At 37.5% G+C, this 15,834-nt stretch overlaps 1 protein-coding gene across 4 annotated transcripts in view; it reads left to right on the forward strand.

The window, feature by feature from the left end:
• Etl1 (SWI/SNF-related, matrix-associated actin-dependent regulator of chromatin, subfamily a, containing DEAD/H box 1) overlaps window positions 1–15,834 on the forward strand; it is a 140,598-nt gene that overhangs the window by 23,977 nt on the left and 100,787 nt on the right. For all 4 annotated transcript variants that reach the window (XM_083140569.1, XM_083140570.1, XM_083140568.1 and 1 more), the window contains exons 5-7: window positions 5,095–5,191; window positions 8,861–8,951; window positions 15,395–15,566. In XM_083140569.1, the coding sequence (XP_082996695.1) occupies window positions 5,095–5,191; window positions 8,861–8,951; window positions 15,395–15,566 (360 nt within the window). The remainder of the gene's footprint in view (window positions 1–5,094; window positions 5,192–8,860; window positions 8,952–15,394; window positions 15,567–15,834) is intronic.

The raw sequence follows: 15,834 nt of genomic DNA on the forward strand, positions 1-15,834 counted from the left end.
GTGTTTGGACAGTTCATTGGTTTTGGATCTGCAATAAAGCTTGAAGAGCAGAATTTCACGTAACTGTCTGTGGTTGACGTCACACTGGATGGGTGCGGACGCCGAGTAAAAACAAAGGGACTCACTACTTCGTTCCCCCTTGAACCCGTTCTGTGAATTTGAGTCCTTCGTTTGCGACCTGTTCAGAAGCAACCTGATGAACTAGTTCATTTGCTCGTTGTCGTAGTTTTTACATTGCAGAGATGTGTTACACCCGAGAAATTAGTGATTTTATGCAGTATCAGTGACGTCAATATTCGAATATACGTACACTGGTCACACGTCGGTGTTAGGTTAGGAATGTTGGTTTCATGCCGATAGTAATTTTACGTATTGTTCGCATGTAGAATGAAATTATGCTGAAAAGTGGTGAAAATGAGCCCAAGTTCCTTTTGTTTTATTACGATTTCATCATGCTACAAATGCAACTTTTACATGGTTCGATTTTGATGTATGTCTGTTAACACATACTGCAGAGTTTTAGCGATTACTTAAGATTTTGTTAATATATGCTTTTGTGGTTAGGTTAGGAATGTCAGGTTTGGTTGTCTTAGAATTAAAATAAAGACCCTGAATGCACTCTACTAAGGTTCCGATTTATTTCTACATTCATTCCCACTAGTTTATGATACTTACTGTAGCTTGTCAACCGGAGAATACCTTGTCCGTGGGAAGCGTTTATGATTGAGTAAGGTCATTTTGAGTCGTCCTCCGTAGCCGAGCGGGTTAGGCTTTCTCTCGTCTTGAGATCGTTTGCTATGGGATGGCGTAGGTTCCAATCCAGCTCTGGTCGGAATTTATTCGGCCTACGTATAGGGCCAGTGGCAACCCACTATTGTGAGGAAATTGGGAGCTCCGAGTGAGTGAGCGTAATCCGGTCGCGAAGTACTACAACGGCTGGGGGTCGGTTGGGCTGACCACCCGTCCCCCTAGTCTGGCTGTAGATCTCCACGCTCCCTTGGTGGCTCGCGTGGGAGGGAGGCCAGCAGTCGGTAGGTAAGCCTTGGCCCGATATTGGGTTGTTGCGCTATTGGATTATTTTAAGGTCATTTTGAAGGTTTTTTTCAACATAAATAACTTTTTCGAATCCAAATAGTGCTCATGATTTTAAGGAAGGTTCAAATTTTGTGTCACAATGATTGCCAAAATTCTATGATAATTAGTTTTCCTGCTAGGAAAATGTGAAAAAAAATAATCATAAAACATTCGGAACTGTTACCTTTTAGAAGACAGATTTCGATGTTTTCCGTAATATAAAATTGGTACCAGCATGTGGAAAACTCAAATAATGGAGATATTTGATTCCAAAGTATGGCCCGCGGATATATTTTTTTTAGGTGTATGGTTGGTCACCGGCCCCATTCAAGTTCTGAATTTCCATAATATATGTAGCCTACTATTTTCAATAAATTAAAAAATATAATCATTAAACTTATTGCATATTTTCTAAATGTACCTGACCTAATTTTCTGTTGTTTCTCATTTGTATTGATGTAGGCTAATTGAGGTTGTATACAGGTTACATTGTCAAGCTTTGATAAATGCCACATTTTTTTATTGATTTTTTTACACCACTTAAATTGTAATGACTGAAAATTTCTTGGTATTTGTCGCAACACTAACTGAATCATATTAGATTCGGATGGGTCTTCTTCCAAATTTGAATAGGCAGAATAGAGTTTTAATGCAAAAGTAGCTAAGTTTTCATCAACATTAGGATCATATTTTCTTGTTCGTAGAGCTGCCAATTGTGCTTGTACTACTTGTTCAGAAGCATAATGATGCAAAAACTTTCCTACGAAATCCTGAAAACATGAAAATTTCTTCTTTTGAGAATTATACCATAACAATGCCTTGCCATAAAAACACGTATATATACTATTCAACCTGTATTCCTCCGGAATTCCCATTAGATTGAATGTTGAAACTAACTGATCAATATAGTCTCTAGGACTTTGTTTTTCTAAATTTTCCCCTAACTTTGGGAGTAGGTTCAAGTCACTCACTTTTAATATGCGTTGCATAGTTTCATTATAGTCAGTTACTAATGCTTGTCGTGGACGGTTATTCAATGAAGACATCGAATTCTGAAGACGAGGTGTCATTGGTCAAACGGTACTGTAGTTACTACTGTGCTATCTAGATTATTCGGACTTATGAAATGCACATTACTTCTGCCAGTACTGAATCCTATGTCGCAATCATATGTAGCATTAATTCGTTCAGAATTATTGTCTAACACACAACCATTTCTGCAAACTGCAGTTCATGGAATCCATAGTCATAGCATTTGTTGAACAGCCTGGGAAACAAGCATGGACATTGTGGGTACAATTGTCAGGTGAGTTGTGAACAGAACAGGTGTTAAATTGCCCTTGTAACGAATTATCACAACTGCATAAATCTTGTGTGACATATGAATCAGTGAAAGAACTTACACACTGTTTAGAATTAACATTATTGTTGGCCTGATAACGCTCTCTAACTACAGAATAATCTGCTTCTCTTCGTTCTCTTGCCCTTGTACATTTGCTTTACATGCGTAGTATTTGAATCTTCACTCCCGAAATCTGTTACATTAGTATTTGATGAAGTTGAGTTTGTATTTTTTTCATTTAAAAGAAACAAATTTCTTCTTTCTATTAACATGATTTTCAGTTAAAGCTGTTATTGGAGTAGTTTGTGCAGTTTGAGAATTTACATGGATTTGATTGGCTTCAGAAACGTCAGATATTTTATCAACTGTTGGTGCATTATCATTCTCAGATGCTAACTCTTTTGTACTACTAATGTGCCCTATTTTAGTTTTAATATGACCAATCTCATCGTCTAAGCAAGAAATAGATACTTGTTGTTCATTTAGTGTAATTTTAACAGCACTTATATTGCAGACTTGTTCTTCCGCTTGTGACGTTAGTTTGACGAGATGTTCCTGATGAGAAGAAGTCTTTGCAATAAGTGATTCTATATCAGACTCTTTAACCTCATTTTTAAGGGCGTTAGTATTTATTTTGCAAGCATCAGCCACCTGTTTTATATTGTCTTGGAGTTCAGTGCGAAAAGTAACAAGAGACTGATTGAAACTTTTTGGAAGAGTCACTGTTATTATCTCCTGACTTTCAGAAAACTGATTTCTCATTTGATCAGTGAGTTGCTGTTTCATCTGTTCTTAACTTTCTGTAAACTGCAACCAAACGTCATCCATTTTATGAATTATTGTCTCCAATAATGCATTAAAATTAGTATCTTTATTTTGTTCAGTCCCAGGCTGGCCAAACATCGGATCGCATACTTTGCACAAGTACTGTTCAGATGTATTAGAAATACTGGAATGCAACAACTGTACATATTTATAGTCATACAGTATAACTTTCCACACTTGCGACAAGTTATACACTTAGCATTCTTATCTGGATCCTTACAACAACCCAAATTTTGTATGTTGATTTCGGTATTGTCAAAAATCAAGCTTTCATCAATCATGTGTCCTTTTTGTGTTGATCTTATCCCTTTATCTGTCATTATTTAACTATGTTATTAAGAAAAACATATAGCTAAACACTTAGTAATTCGAATCCTGGAAACTGTATTATACTATATTTGATAGTCATTTGTTTCATTTTGAACATGTATGTTCATAAATTCACATTATAAACTCATCGTAACTCAACATAACACAACATTGTAACTATTTGCTCGTCACAGTTCCTTATCTCAAATTGATACATGTGCCCTTCTCCATCATCCCTGAAAGTTTGTATCATCAGCCCGGAAACACCCTGTATAACTTGGTGCTTGGATTAGGAAAAAATCCATTCATAATGTAATTGAAAATCATTGTGAATTGTTTTTAAAAATGCCCAAACAGGGTGTAAATATTACCCTATATCCATCCACTTTTATTATGTATTCTGGGTTTCTTAAAATATAATTGGTCATTCTTCTGAATGATACCCAACATGAACCCTTCCGATGGTGTCATCTCACCTACATAAATTGAAAGATACACTGCAATTTTAAAATATGGACACCTGCAATTTCTTTTTTTTACAAAGCAGATTAAGTTGTGGGTTTTAATATTTGAGCATGGTAGATTTGACTTTGAGTTGAATTGTGTGCTTTTATCGGAAGGTACAAGGATTCAACAATTCGGATGAATGATTTTAGGAAAGGTAGGGTTACAAATTGCTAACACTAGCATGGCCAAGGATCTTTGACCCCTTATAACACGTACGAATTTAAGAATTCCCAATTAATTTAAAATGGAAAACTGTATTTGGCAGGGGAGAACCAGAATCTTTTCCACCTGTTTAAGTGGCTCCGGCACCTACCCAGTATCATATAAAGTGGGTACCTGCAGGAAACTGGGATTAAAAGCAGCGTGCCTTCATGGTGTGGTGCAAAGCACAAGGGAGCACTTTAATTTACTTTTGTATATACAGGGTGATTCTTATAGAACCAACCCGAAAAAATAAGCTGTAATATAAAATATACCATATAGATATTAACGTAATTTATACATGACCAATTGTGTGTTGGCAATCGATCCTGTTGCCCGGTTCGTGTGCACGAGAAACACCCATGTCTGTTGCCTGGGCACTGCAAATACATTCATACGTGCACCGCTACGTGTCCTCGAACCTTGCAGCAGCATAAGTGCTGCCACCTGTCAGACCATCTGCACTCCATTCGACTCAGCATGACCCACGGATTATTATGTCCTAATTGTGAGCGGTTATATGCATCATCTGCAGCATTATTAGCAAATTCATCAGGCCGGTTCTGTGAGAATCACACCCTGTATTTTTCCGAAATTTATCAGCTGATGTGAACTTCATTTCAATACTTGGTGAGACCTCCAAAATGTTGGTGTCAACAGTTGTAAAGCCAGAAAACAGCTGTGGTGGGGTTCGATGTGCTGACCACATATTGCCCAGTGAAAACTTGGAAAGCCTTGCCACTTGGGCTGTTCTGCCAGGAGTTTATGCGATGTGTCTATAATATGTTTCACTTGTAACAACTGTTGTGTACTTACATTTTAACCCTTTCTAACAGGAGTTGCAGGATGTTTTAGTGAAGAGCAACTGGGAATTGGAGAAAGCAATGGCCTTATTGAGCAAGGAAGCAGAAGAGAGTGATCAGAGAAATGGAGGTGAGCAAAACCTCATTTGAAAATGTGGATGTAGGTGCTAGTGTATTACGTTGTGGACATGGATAGAATTGCTGTAATACAGAGATAAAACTTGGGTTTCTGGTAGCAGTAGCAGACAGCAAGGTCTCTTTTACAAAAATGTACAAACTATACATAGTCAAGTAGGACTTCGTCGATGCTGTCATAAGGGCAATATTAATGCAACAGCACAAGTAAATAAATTTAAAAAAAACATGACTAACACTTTGCTGGGCCTCCCCAATGGATTAGGAGTAATTCGTGTTGGGCAATACATCTTCCAGACGATATATCATGATATTGAAAAAAATATCATCCAGGCAATATCAACTAGATGATATATCATCACTATATTTTGGCAGTTTATATCTTGTTGGCAATATATCGTCATGATATTTGGTAATATATATCATGCTGGCGATATACAGTCATGATATTTTAGCAATATATATAATCACGATATTTGGTGATACATATCGTGGAGATAATATATCCCCAATATCATGATATGGAAAAAATATTGTATCATATCGTCTGTGACTATTTTGTTGACGATATATCGCAATATCAGATTTTCGATATCGTCCATCCCTAGTGGTAATGTTGCTTTGTAATTGAGGAGTCCCGGGTTCAATACCCAGTGGAAGTGCTAGTGGTTCGGATCTCACTTTAAAGTGTAGGTCCAGTCCCGATTAGCCTATCTGTGCATAACGTAGACTTTAAAACAACAATTCAATCAATCGATTACACTTTGCCACTTTTTTTTTTTAATATTGGATGTGTGTTACCTACTTTTTATGCCCCACCCCCTACACTGCAGCATCCGTGGAGCCCTCATCGGTCATTGATCTAGGCTGTAATAGCCAAGCTTTTGTTAATTGATAAGAATTGGGTAGTGAATATTGGAATTGGGAAATTTTGAATTCTGGTGATTCTTATTTGATCCCCCCCCCCCTTTTCTATTTTATCTTTCACTCTCTCACGAAAGAAAATGACAGGAATGGCATTTACTAAAGGCACACATTTTAGTAATGCAACCCAGAACTTGTACAACACGCTTTCAAATCGTAAACCACGGCCAAGACCATAATTATCATGACCACAGTACATATCACTGTTATGTATTGATTGCATGACATATCACCATTACAATATACAGGGTGTCATTTTAATGGTGCCAACGGACAACAGATTCATATAGAGGACATCAAAACAAACAACTTTTCTCAGTAACATTTTTTTCGGTGCATCATTTCAGCGCTACAGTCTTTCATGAAAGCCCGTTTTGCTGCCTCAATGCGGGCATCCACACACAACATTTGATTGTATTTGTGACGTCATATCCCGTCGTGAAGCGATGCATTCCAGGGTTGCCAGCAACACACATATTCTGTGAAAAATGACATAACGACAATCAACCACATTATGTGCCGTAAAACAAAACGAGAAAACACGTTCTGTAACCTAACAGGAAATAAACAAACGATACGAAAAATGGTAGAAAGAAAATAGAATTCAAGTGGAAGTGGTCATATTGAATTTTGTCTCAGCTTACATGTCAAATATTTGCAAATCTAGTTACCAAGTTGGCATCTACAATTTAGTCTATCCACTTCGTTCTTATCATAGTAGTTGTCCATGACACACTGAACAGATGACAAGATAGAAATGAAAGAACTCAAAATTCCAAAGATAAGCGCCCGGGTATTTATTTATCCCAATCTTGTATTAGACAGGAATATAATGAATTCTAACTATACTGTGAAATGAACTTTGAGTTGAACGGCATTGGGAGTTCATCTTAGCAGCCCCAAAAACGATGGTTTGACACAAATATTGGTCGTTTTACATGTCTCCCCTTCCCACCCCCACCCTTAGGGGTGCCAGGTGTGTCTTGGAGTTGAACGGCATTGGGAGTGTCACTATTTATCGTAGCAACCCCGAGAACTATGGATTCCACACTAATATCGGTCGTTTTTGATTATTTTTACATGTCACCCCCTTCCCACCCCCACCCCTAGGGGTGCCAGGGGTGTCTTGGAGTTGAAAATCATTGGGAGTGGCACTATTCATCTTAGCGACCCCGACAACTATAGATTCCACACTAATATCGGTCATTTTCGATTATTTTTACATGTCACCCCCTTCCCACCCCTGCCCCTAAGGGTGCCAGGGCCATATTACCCCCCACTGTATTTCTTTCGAGATTGCAAGTGATACGTGTACCACGTTTGGTCGAAATCGCTCCAGACGTTCGAGAGTTATGCCGGAACAAATGCACACACACACACACACACATACATCCATTTTTATATATATAGATTCAGGGCATTATGAGACAAGTGGCAAAGATGGTTGAAAATACAGGGATATAAGTAGTAGTAAAACAAACTCTCCGACGACTGTGTTTATCTACACACCGGATATACATGTAATAGTTTGCAACTGCGAACTGGGCAGTATATTTGCTACTGAATCATCATTAGATTGTTACTGTGGTTGTACGTGTTTTAGCCGTAATGTAACAATGTGAACCTCGTATACTTCAGTTACCAGCACAAAAGTACCACAAGGCATCTGGACACAAACCTGTAGGTATCAACTTTGCAACAAAATTTGCAAATAAATATTTGACATGTAGCTGGACGTAAACAGCCACATGTAAACTGCAAGTCCAATAAAATTATTGTTTCTGATATCGTTTGTTCACTTCCCCCTTCCCCAGAGATGACTGCTGATCTTCTGGCTGATAGGCTATGATGTTCGGTCTTCTGGACGCGTTTCTCGCTTCGTTTTACAACTAATAATGTGGTTGGTAGTTTGTAATTTTTCACAAAATCTGTGTGTTCCTTGCAACCCTGCCGTGAGCTGTTTCGCCACAGGAATGACGTCACAGATACGATGAAATGCTTTATTGGGTTGCCAACATCCAGGCGGCAAAACTGTATTTTTTTAACGGCTGTAGTGTCGAATCAACACACCAGCGAGAAAAATTTTACTGAGAAAAGTTGTTTGTTTTGATGTCCTGTATACAAATCTGTGGTCCGTGGGTGCCATTAAAATGACACCCTGTATATTGTGGTGATGTATCATCTCTAACAATATATCACTGAATGCTGGTACTAACTATGGAGCAAGACAAGATGAAATTCCACAAGCCCTCCGAGACTGTTTGGGACAAATGTTCTATGTGGTGTGCAATACAAAAATGTGTCCAACACAGTATGTTGCTGGTAACAACTTCGCCTTGTGATTCTTGGATACAATAACCTACTGCTGAACAGAGGGAGTAGTAATGGTTGACTGCAGACTGTGATTGAAATGAAAGCATATTCATCATTTCATGGGGAATGTTGGAATTAACAGTTAAACAAAGAGAGATGCTTATCTGAATCATGCAGGCTACCCCATCTGAAGTTCTTGTTTTTTAAAATGACTATTGCTATACAGAGTCTGTTTTACATAGATGTTAATACAAGTATAAGGTATAAGGTATTTAAACATTCAGTGTGTTCTGTTGCTATTTGCTGCAGCGGTCCAGTAGTGTGTCCAACTGCCATGTGTTTTTTTCCCCCAATGTCTCCGGAATAAGCATCCCTGAAGTTCACCCTCAGAATGCCCTTTTATTGGTAATGTTTTTTTCTCTTACAGTTAAGAGAAAGCTTGCTGGTAGACGTGGTGACTCTGATGATGATGATAGTGGAGATGAATCTACTTACAAGCGTGGGAAAGTTTATGATAGGTAAGTCTGAAGAATTCATGGTGTGATGCAGTAAACACTGGGAAAGTTCCACTTGTCGATTTGTTCCTTTTTTTGTTGTGTCTGTGTGATTAACATAGCTTATGGTGTTAGGATGGAGATGGTAATCCATTAATGCTTTGTTTACTCTCAGCTGGCAGCAGTTCTGTTTGGAGATTTGAAGTGCTAGGTTGTGTTGTCTGCTTTGTTGCAGTGCACAGTGCAATCCCCTTCATACTTATTGGGTTGGGAGTTGTGCAGTAGTTTTGTTATGTCCAGGATATTTCAAAGTTCCGAGTGCCAGCTGGGATCCACTTGCCCATTGGCTAAGTTTAATTCCTGGTTTTACTCTGAATGATGGCGTGGGTTTCTTTGAAAATGTTCTTTGTAAGGGAGCCTGTCAGGTGGAACACTATATAGTATGCCTTGTGCTGCTGTGCAACCTCCACCACCCTGTGCAACAATTTTTTTCAATGATCTCAGGTAGACCACTTCGCATCCCCTACATTGCCAGACAGCAGAAAACATAACTGCTAACAGCCGATAGTAAACAAATCAATGACAGATTACCATCTCCACCATAGACATCATAGCCTGTGGTAATTCTTCAGAATTAGGCAGACACAACTATAAATGGAGTGATGGGCCTACCTTCATGCTGTTGTAGTTAGAACAGCTTTCTATTTTTAATTATTTACAACTGTAACAGTATACACTATGAACACTAACTGTAGTTTCAAATAGACTTTTACAGAATTTTTGCTATACATGAAGTAAGAAACATTTAATCTTGAATTTCTTTTGGACCACAACATGTTTTTACACACATTTCTAACACTCTATTCAGCTGGTCTCCATGGCTGAGTGGCTAACACAACACATTACGATACTAGGGGTCCCTGGTTTGAATCCCGGCTTGGGCATGGGTTTTGTTTGTGAGTGTCCCTTCATCAATTTCATCATATAATCACTCGTTCCTCATTGTCGGAATTAGCCAAAGTGGTATAGAGAGAGGATATATAGCTGGATGAAGCATTGCAGATCGTTACAGAGTCATCAGTTTAAATTGACTACTGATCATCATTCATCGTTACAAAATGAGTATGTACTTCCATTTTCTGTACTGTGTCAAAAGGGATGTTGTCTGTCTTTCATGTCATCATTGCCTTCTTCTTCGTCTGAAACTTCTGCTGCCTCTGGAGGAAGAACAACAATGTCTGCATTCCTCAACTGTGCAACCCTCTGTAATGCTTCATCCATAGATTGATTGATTTGGTCTGTTTTACTTTGTTTTTCTGTTACTTTTGGCTAATCATGAAGATGAGGATAATGATGAAGTGATGCTATGCTAGCTACTGTGCCACGAACGCCGGCTAAGGCTTCAAGTGTGACAAACTTCCGAAGAAACATAGTCATTGTATATCGTAGTCACTTCTGTCAGAAACGCAGCATGAATGTGGTATGACACATTCCTTGAAAGAAAGTTGTAGGTGATTTTTCTATAGACTTTTACACTAACGTTGCATATATGCTATAGGCTCATTCCATTTCATTTTTCAGGTTACATGCGACTTACTCACTTTATGTACTATAAATAAAATAAAATATAACTTATTTTTACTTACGTTCAGTGAGTATGTGTTGAGTAATTGGACCACGAAACTTCGTCTATGGCAAGGATTAGGTTTACATGGATAGGATAAAATATTGGCTGTCAAATTGTGAGCAGTAAATGGCTGGAGGGATTCTTTGATTTTGATAATTTGATAATTATTTTAACAGTAGGAAAATTTTACATAGTGATTTTTCTTAAAAAAGAACAGGTCAGTTGTGATGGCATCCCAATATTTTATCCTATCCATGTAAACCTAATCCTTGCCATAGACGAAGTTTCGTGGGCAACCGTGAAGCCGATATACCGACCTGAAGAAGGGGACAGTGGTCCTTGAAACGTTGTCAATTACTCAACACATACTCACTGAACGTAAGTAAAACTAAGGGTAAAAATTTACTATTTTTCGGACACCTATAACTTCTTCGTTTTGTCAATTTTTGACATTCATACTTACCTATCTGCTTCGCGGAACATTCCTTAAGGCGTATTGACGTTTTTTTTTATCAAAGTAATTGCAATTTTTCACGTTACGAGTACTTCTTTCTCATAGTCTTTTCGCTTTCCTGAGACACAATATGGCACATACACCTTCCTACCTAATCGCGCATCATGCTTGAATGGTTTTTGGGGATATCCGTCCCAGAATCGGTGAGAAATTTAAACTCAAAAATTATTTTCGTTTGAAATTTTTGAGTCCAAATTTCCCACCGATTCCAGGCTCTGCCCCTGGGGTAATTGACCTACCGCCCCCTACCGCTATTGTGGCCCCGCCTCCGCTCCACTCCGGCTACCCGGCTTTCTCTATAGAGTCCCTGTTAAAGGCATGTTAGAAATTGGCCGGAGTCACCTGCCCCCAAACGAGCCCCAAACTTTTAAATTTGAAGAAATCCGTTTCCAGGATACGGAAAACTTACTTGAATTTCACCACACATCCACGACACGTCATATTAGGCATATACCCACAGCCCATTCCTTCTAACGAGTAGCTTACATTCACTGCCACATTTTCGACATTCCTTTCCTTTCTTCACAACCCCGTGTTCAATTAAATTTAAAAAGTCCACTGGATCTTCCACACGCGGTACAAATTTCACCATACATCCACGACACGTCATGTTTCTAACTTTCGTTGCAAACGCAGACAGTTCGAAACACTGGATACCCAATGAACATGAACAAAACACAATCACGACGTGTGATGATGTACGAAGGTGTACGCGCCAAAGGCTGTTGTCCGTCGGAGAATTAATTTTCAACAAAGAACATGAATTTCCCCTATCATACATTCCCACATCACATGAAACACCTTCCCGATGTTAGACAATACTACAGGAACTTATTACGGCAAGTAGTTTCTTCTGTGAAAATGAAGAAATCTGTCCGAACAATAGTAAACTAGTACCAAAATAAGTTATATTTTATTTTATTTATAGCTCATTCCATGTCAAATTAACCGATAAAAATTATTTTTGAACCTTAAGGATTCAGATTTTTTAGATTTTTTGTATATACATTGCACCTATCAAAAGGACAAAAACTGCCAAATTTCAGATTTTTTAGTTCTTAGTTTTTGAGTTATTGACTTTCAAAAAATAAAAAATCTCAAAATTTGACGACATTTTGGTTATAACCACAACTATATGCTGAGTGGTTGATGTTGAAGTCTACATATTAGTCTATTTTATAATTTTTGGAGTGCAAATAATATGAAAATATCTAAAACTTTTCACTTTTAATATCAGGTAAGCAAATTGAAAAATGTATGAGGGGGAAGTCATTAAATAACAGGAATTTTATTCTAAACTTCATGGAGATTTATGCACAACAAAAATTAGAGTTTCAGCACTCAAAAAGGTTCCTTAGCAACATGCCATAAAGGTGTTGTGACAATTGAGAAGTATGCTCCTGCACAGTAGCTCGTACAGCATGGCCTTTGCACTGTTGACTTGCACCGTAGAAGAGCTACAAAGTGTTATTTGTTTTTTGTGGTCAGATGGAGTGAAACCTTCTGAAATATAGAGCTGAATGAAGGTTCAGTAGGGAGCTAATTGTTTAAGTCAGGGGAGAGTATATGAATGGGTGGAAAGATTTAAAGACGGAAGATGAAATGTCAGTGATGAACACCAGAGTGGGAGGCCAGTTTGCATGGCAACTAAGGCAGTGAAACAGCAGATCAATCAACAAATCCGTTAATTTAGTACACTCTCCCCTGACTTAAACAATTGCTTCCGTACTGAATCTTCATTTTGCTGTAGATTTCAGCATAGGCATGCGCAGACCCTCTGATTAGGGGGAAGGAGCCTTGATGAAAGTTCATTTGGAGAAAAAAAAACCCTCAATTCATCTCACTGTTTTATTGTATTGATGGGTATGGAACAGGGGCGTATATAGAGTGAGTTGGGAACCACTGAAAATAACCGTATTAGAAGAATACACACTTCCGTGGCACCGATGTTCTTTGCCCCCCTCCATTATTCCCCCTAATTTACATATGAACATGGTTTCATACAGCAGATGCAGATTCAAAACAACTGCACATACTAGTATGTTCATTTCCAACAGTGATGGTCATTAGGGGGGGGGGGAGGTTGCTCCCTCACTTTTTGCCCTAAACTATAGCCTCTTAATGCTAAGCCTTGTCTGCAAAGAAAAAGTAAACTGTCCTTGTCCCCTCCCCACTTTTTCACGCAGTCGCTGCTACCGATTTCTAATGTATGGGCAATTTATTCTTGGAAACACATAGGTAACAAAACTAACGAATAAACTATATGTGAGTGTTAATAACAAGAAATTTGCTAGAGAATGAAGTTGGATAGTTCAATTACATAGTAAATAATGCATCTTACGTAGTTGCTTGGAACTTTCTTCAGCTTGAAAATACTTAATTATGTAAAGAGCATAATATTGTTTAGTAATGGTGATAAGATTCCTCTGCACTAAATTCCTAAGCAAGAGTATTAGAGGGGACTACTGCCCCCCTCTTGCCCTCCCATGCTCACACCTATGGATTTCAGAAGGTTTCAATCACTCTGACCACAAAAAGCGAATAACACTTTGTAGCTCTTCTACGGTGCAAGTCAACAATGCAGCGGCCATACTGTAGGAGCTACTGTGCAGGAGCATACTTCTCAATTGTCACAACACCCTTATGGCATGTTGCTAAGGAACCTTTTTGAGTGCCAAAACTCTAATTTTTGTTGCGCATAATCTCCATGAAGTTTAGAATAAAATTCCTGTTATTTAATGACTTCCCCTTGTACATTTTTCAATTTGCGTACCGGATTTTAAAAGTGATAAGTTTTAGATATTTTCATGTTATTTGTAGTCAATCATAAAATAGACTAACATGAAGACTTCAACATCAACCGCTCAGCATATAGTTGTGGTTATAACATGGAAATCAACAGATTTAGCAAATTTCACACATATTACATTACAAAAATTTAATTTCCATAGGAACCCATTGCCGTCCCATTATGAAATTTTGCACACAAATAGTCAATTGATGTCTTCAAATCATATATGTTTACAAAAAAATTAAAAATGGTGTTTTTGAGATTTTCAAAAAAACCTTCTTTTCAAGTTTCTTAAAAATTAAAGAATTCAAATACCTCAGTCATGTTGCATTTTAAATTAAAGCTAATTAAAAGCAGAAGAGAATGACTCCAATTTGAGCTCTCTAGGTCAAATAGTTTTCGATCTACAGCTGTTTAAAGATTTCAAAATGTCGTTAAATTTTGGGATTTTTTATTTTTTGAAAGTCAATAACTCAAAAACTAAGAGCCGAAAAAATCTGAAATTTGGCAGTTTTCGTCAACTTTACTGCTACTACCATTGCACCAACAATTATTAATTTCTGAGATGTCAAAGTTCAGACCCCGGTTGTTTTGGCATGGAATGACCCTATACTTCTAAACATGTCACAATAACTAGAACAAATCAAACCAGTGGTGAATGCCATGCAGTGTAGTTTCTAGCAAGGTATGCAACAAACAGAATCCATGAAACACATGTTTAAAAATATGGCAGTGTTGCCAGGTAAAATAAAGTATCAAAAACATGATATTATCCAAAGAAAATTACTATTTTTTGTGGTGTCATAATACCAACACATGAACACGTATTGTACTGTTTGAAGTAAAATAATCAAGAATGGGATTTCTTTGATGTTAATGATGCAAATTTTTTAAAATTGTTGCCATCCTAATATGGGTTAATTTAAGTGTTGCATATCTGCAACTTTAGTGAAAAAATGGGTTAAATTTTATTTTTGTACATCCCATGAACATTAATTTTTTCACACATTGAAAATTACTACAGAAGATTTTCCCATACTTAAAAATATGAATGCTCTTTTAACTGGTTAGTACCTTGCACATATCTACACTAATACAATACTCTATAAAGAAAGTTAAAGTAAGATAAAATATAACTAAATGGCCTTAAAATTTATATGAATGGAATACTGGAAATGCCAGGTATTTTTCCTCAAGCTCATACTACCATGATACACACACAACTTCCATACATAGTTACAACATTGTGTAGTGACTCTCACCCCAGAGAGTGTATAGTGACTCTCACCCCAGAGAGAGTACTTTTGATCTTTGAGCATCAGCAACTGCATATTTTTGATTCTGTTGTAGTGTAAAACAGGAAACTTCACATTTCAACATTCGGTCTTAAAAAAATGCATAATCTTTAAAATTTGGATTGTATTTTAAATATATGTTGAGCCACTTTTCAGTTCATAGTAGTTGTATATTCTCCACATAATATGAATATGATTGTTATATAAGAACAGTAAATATAAATGTATTTTCTTGTGCAGTGATGCATCGTCGGGTGAAGAGTACATAGAACTAATGGAAGAGGAGAAGTCAGCTGTTTTTGATTTTTTCTCAACGGCAACAATGCATGAATTACAAGCAATGCCAAATTGTTCGAAGAAAAGGGCGGATGCCATAATGGAAGCCAGACCGTTTCAAAATTGGGAACAGTTGGTATGTGTGTACTAATTAGAAATTAGAATTAGAAATTTAAGGCTTCATGGATGAAGTTCAGCTTCTTGCTACTCTACCACTTAACCCACTTATAAGTAGGGCTTCTGAAAACAGAGTTAAGTCATACCTAAATGAATTTGTTTTGTATGTGAGACTTGTGTGTAAGCAAATTTGTATTCCCATGTACAGTGAAACCCCGATTTTACAATCCTGCATTATATGTTTTCCCGGTTAATACGTTCAGCCATCCAGGTTCCAGCAAAAGGCT

This window comes from Lepisma saccharinum, chromosome 18 (assembly GCF_977018435.1).
Source record: "Lepisma saccharinum chromosome 18, izLepSacc3.1, whole genome shotgun sequence".
Taxonomy (NCBI): domain Eukaryota; kingdom Metazoa; phylum Arthropoda; class Insecta; order Zygentoma; family Lepismatidae; genus Lepisma; species Lepisma saccharinum.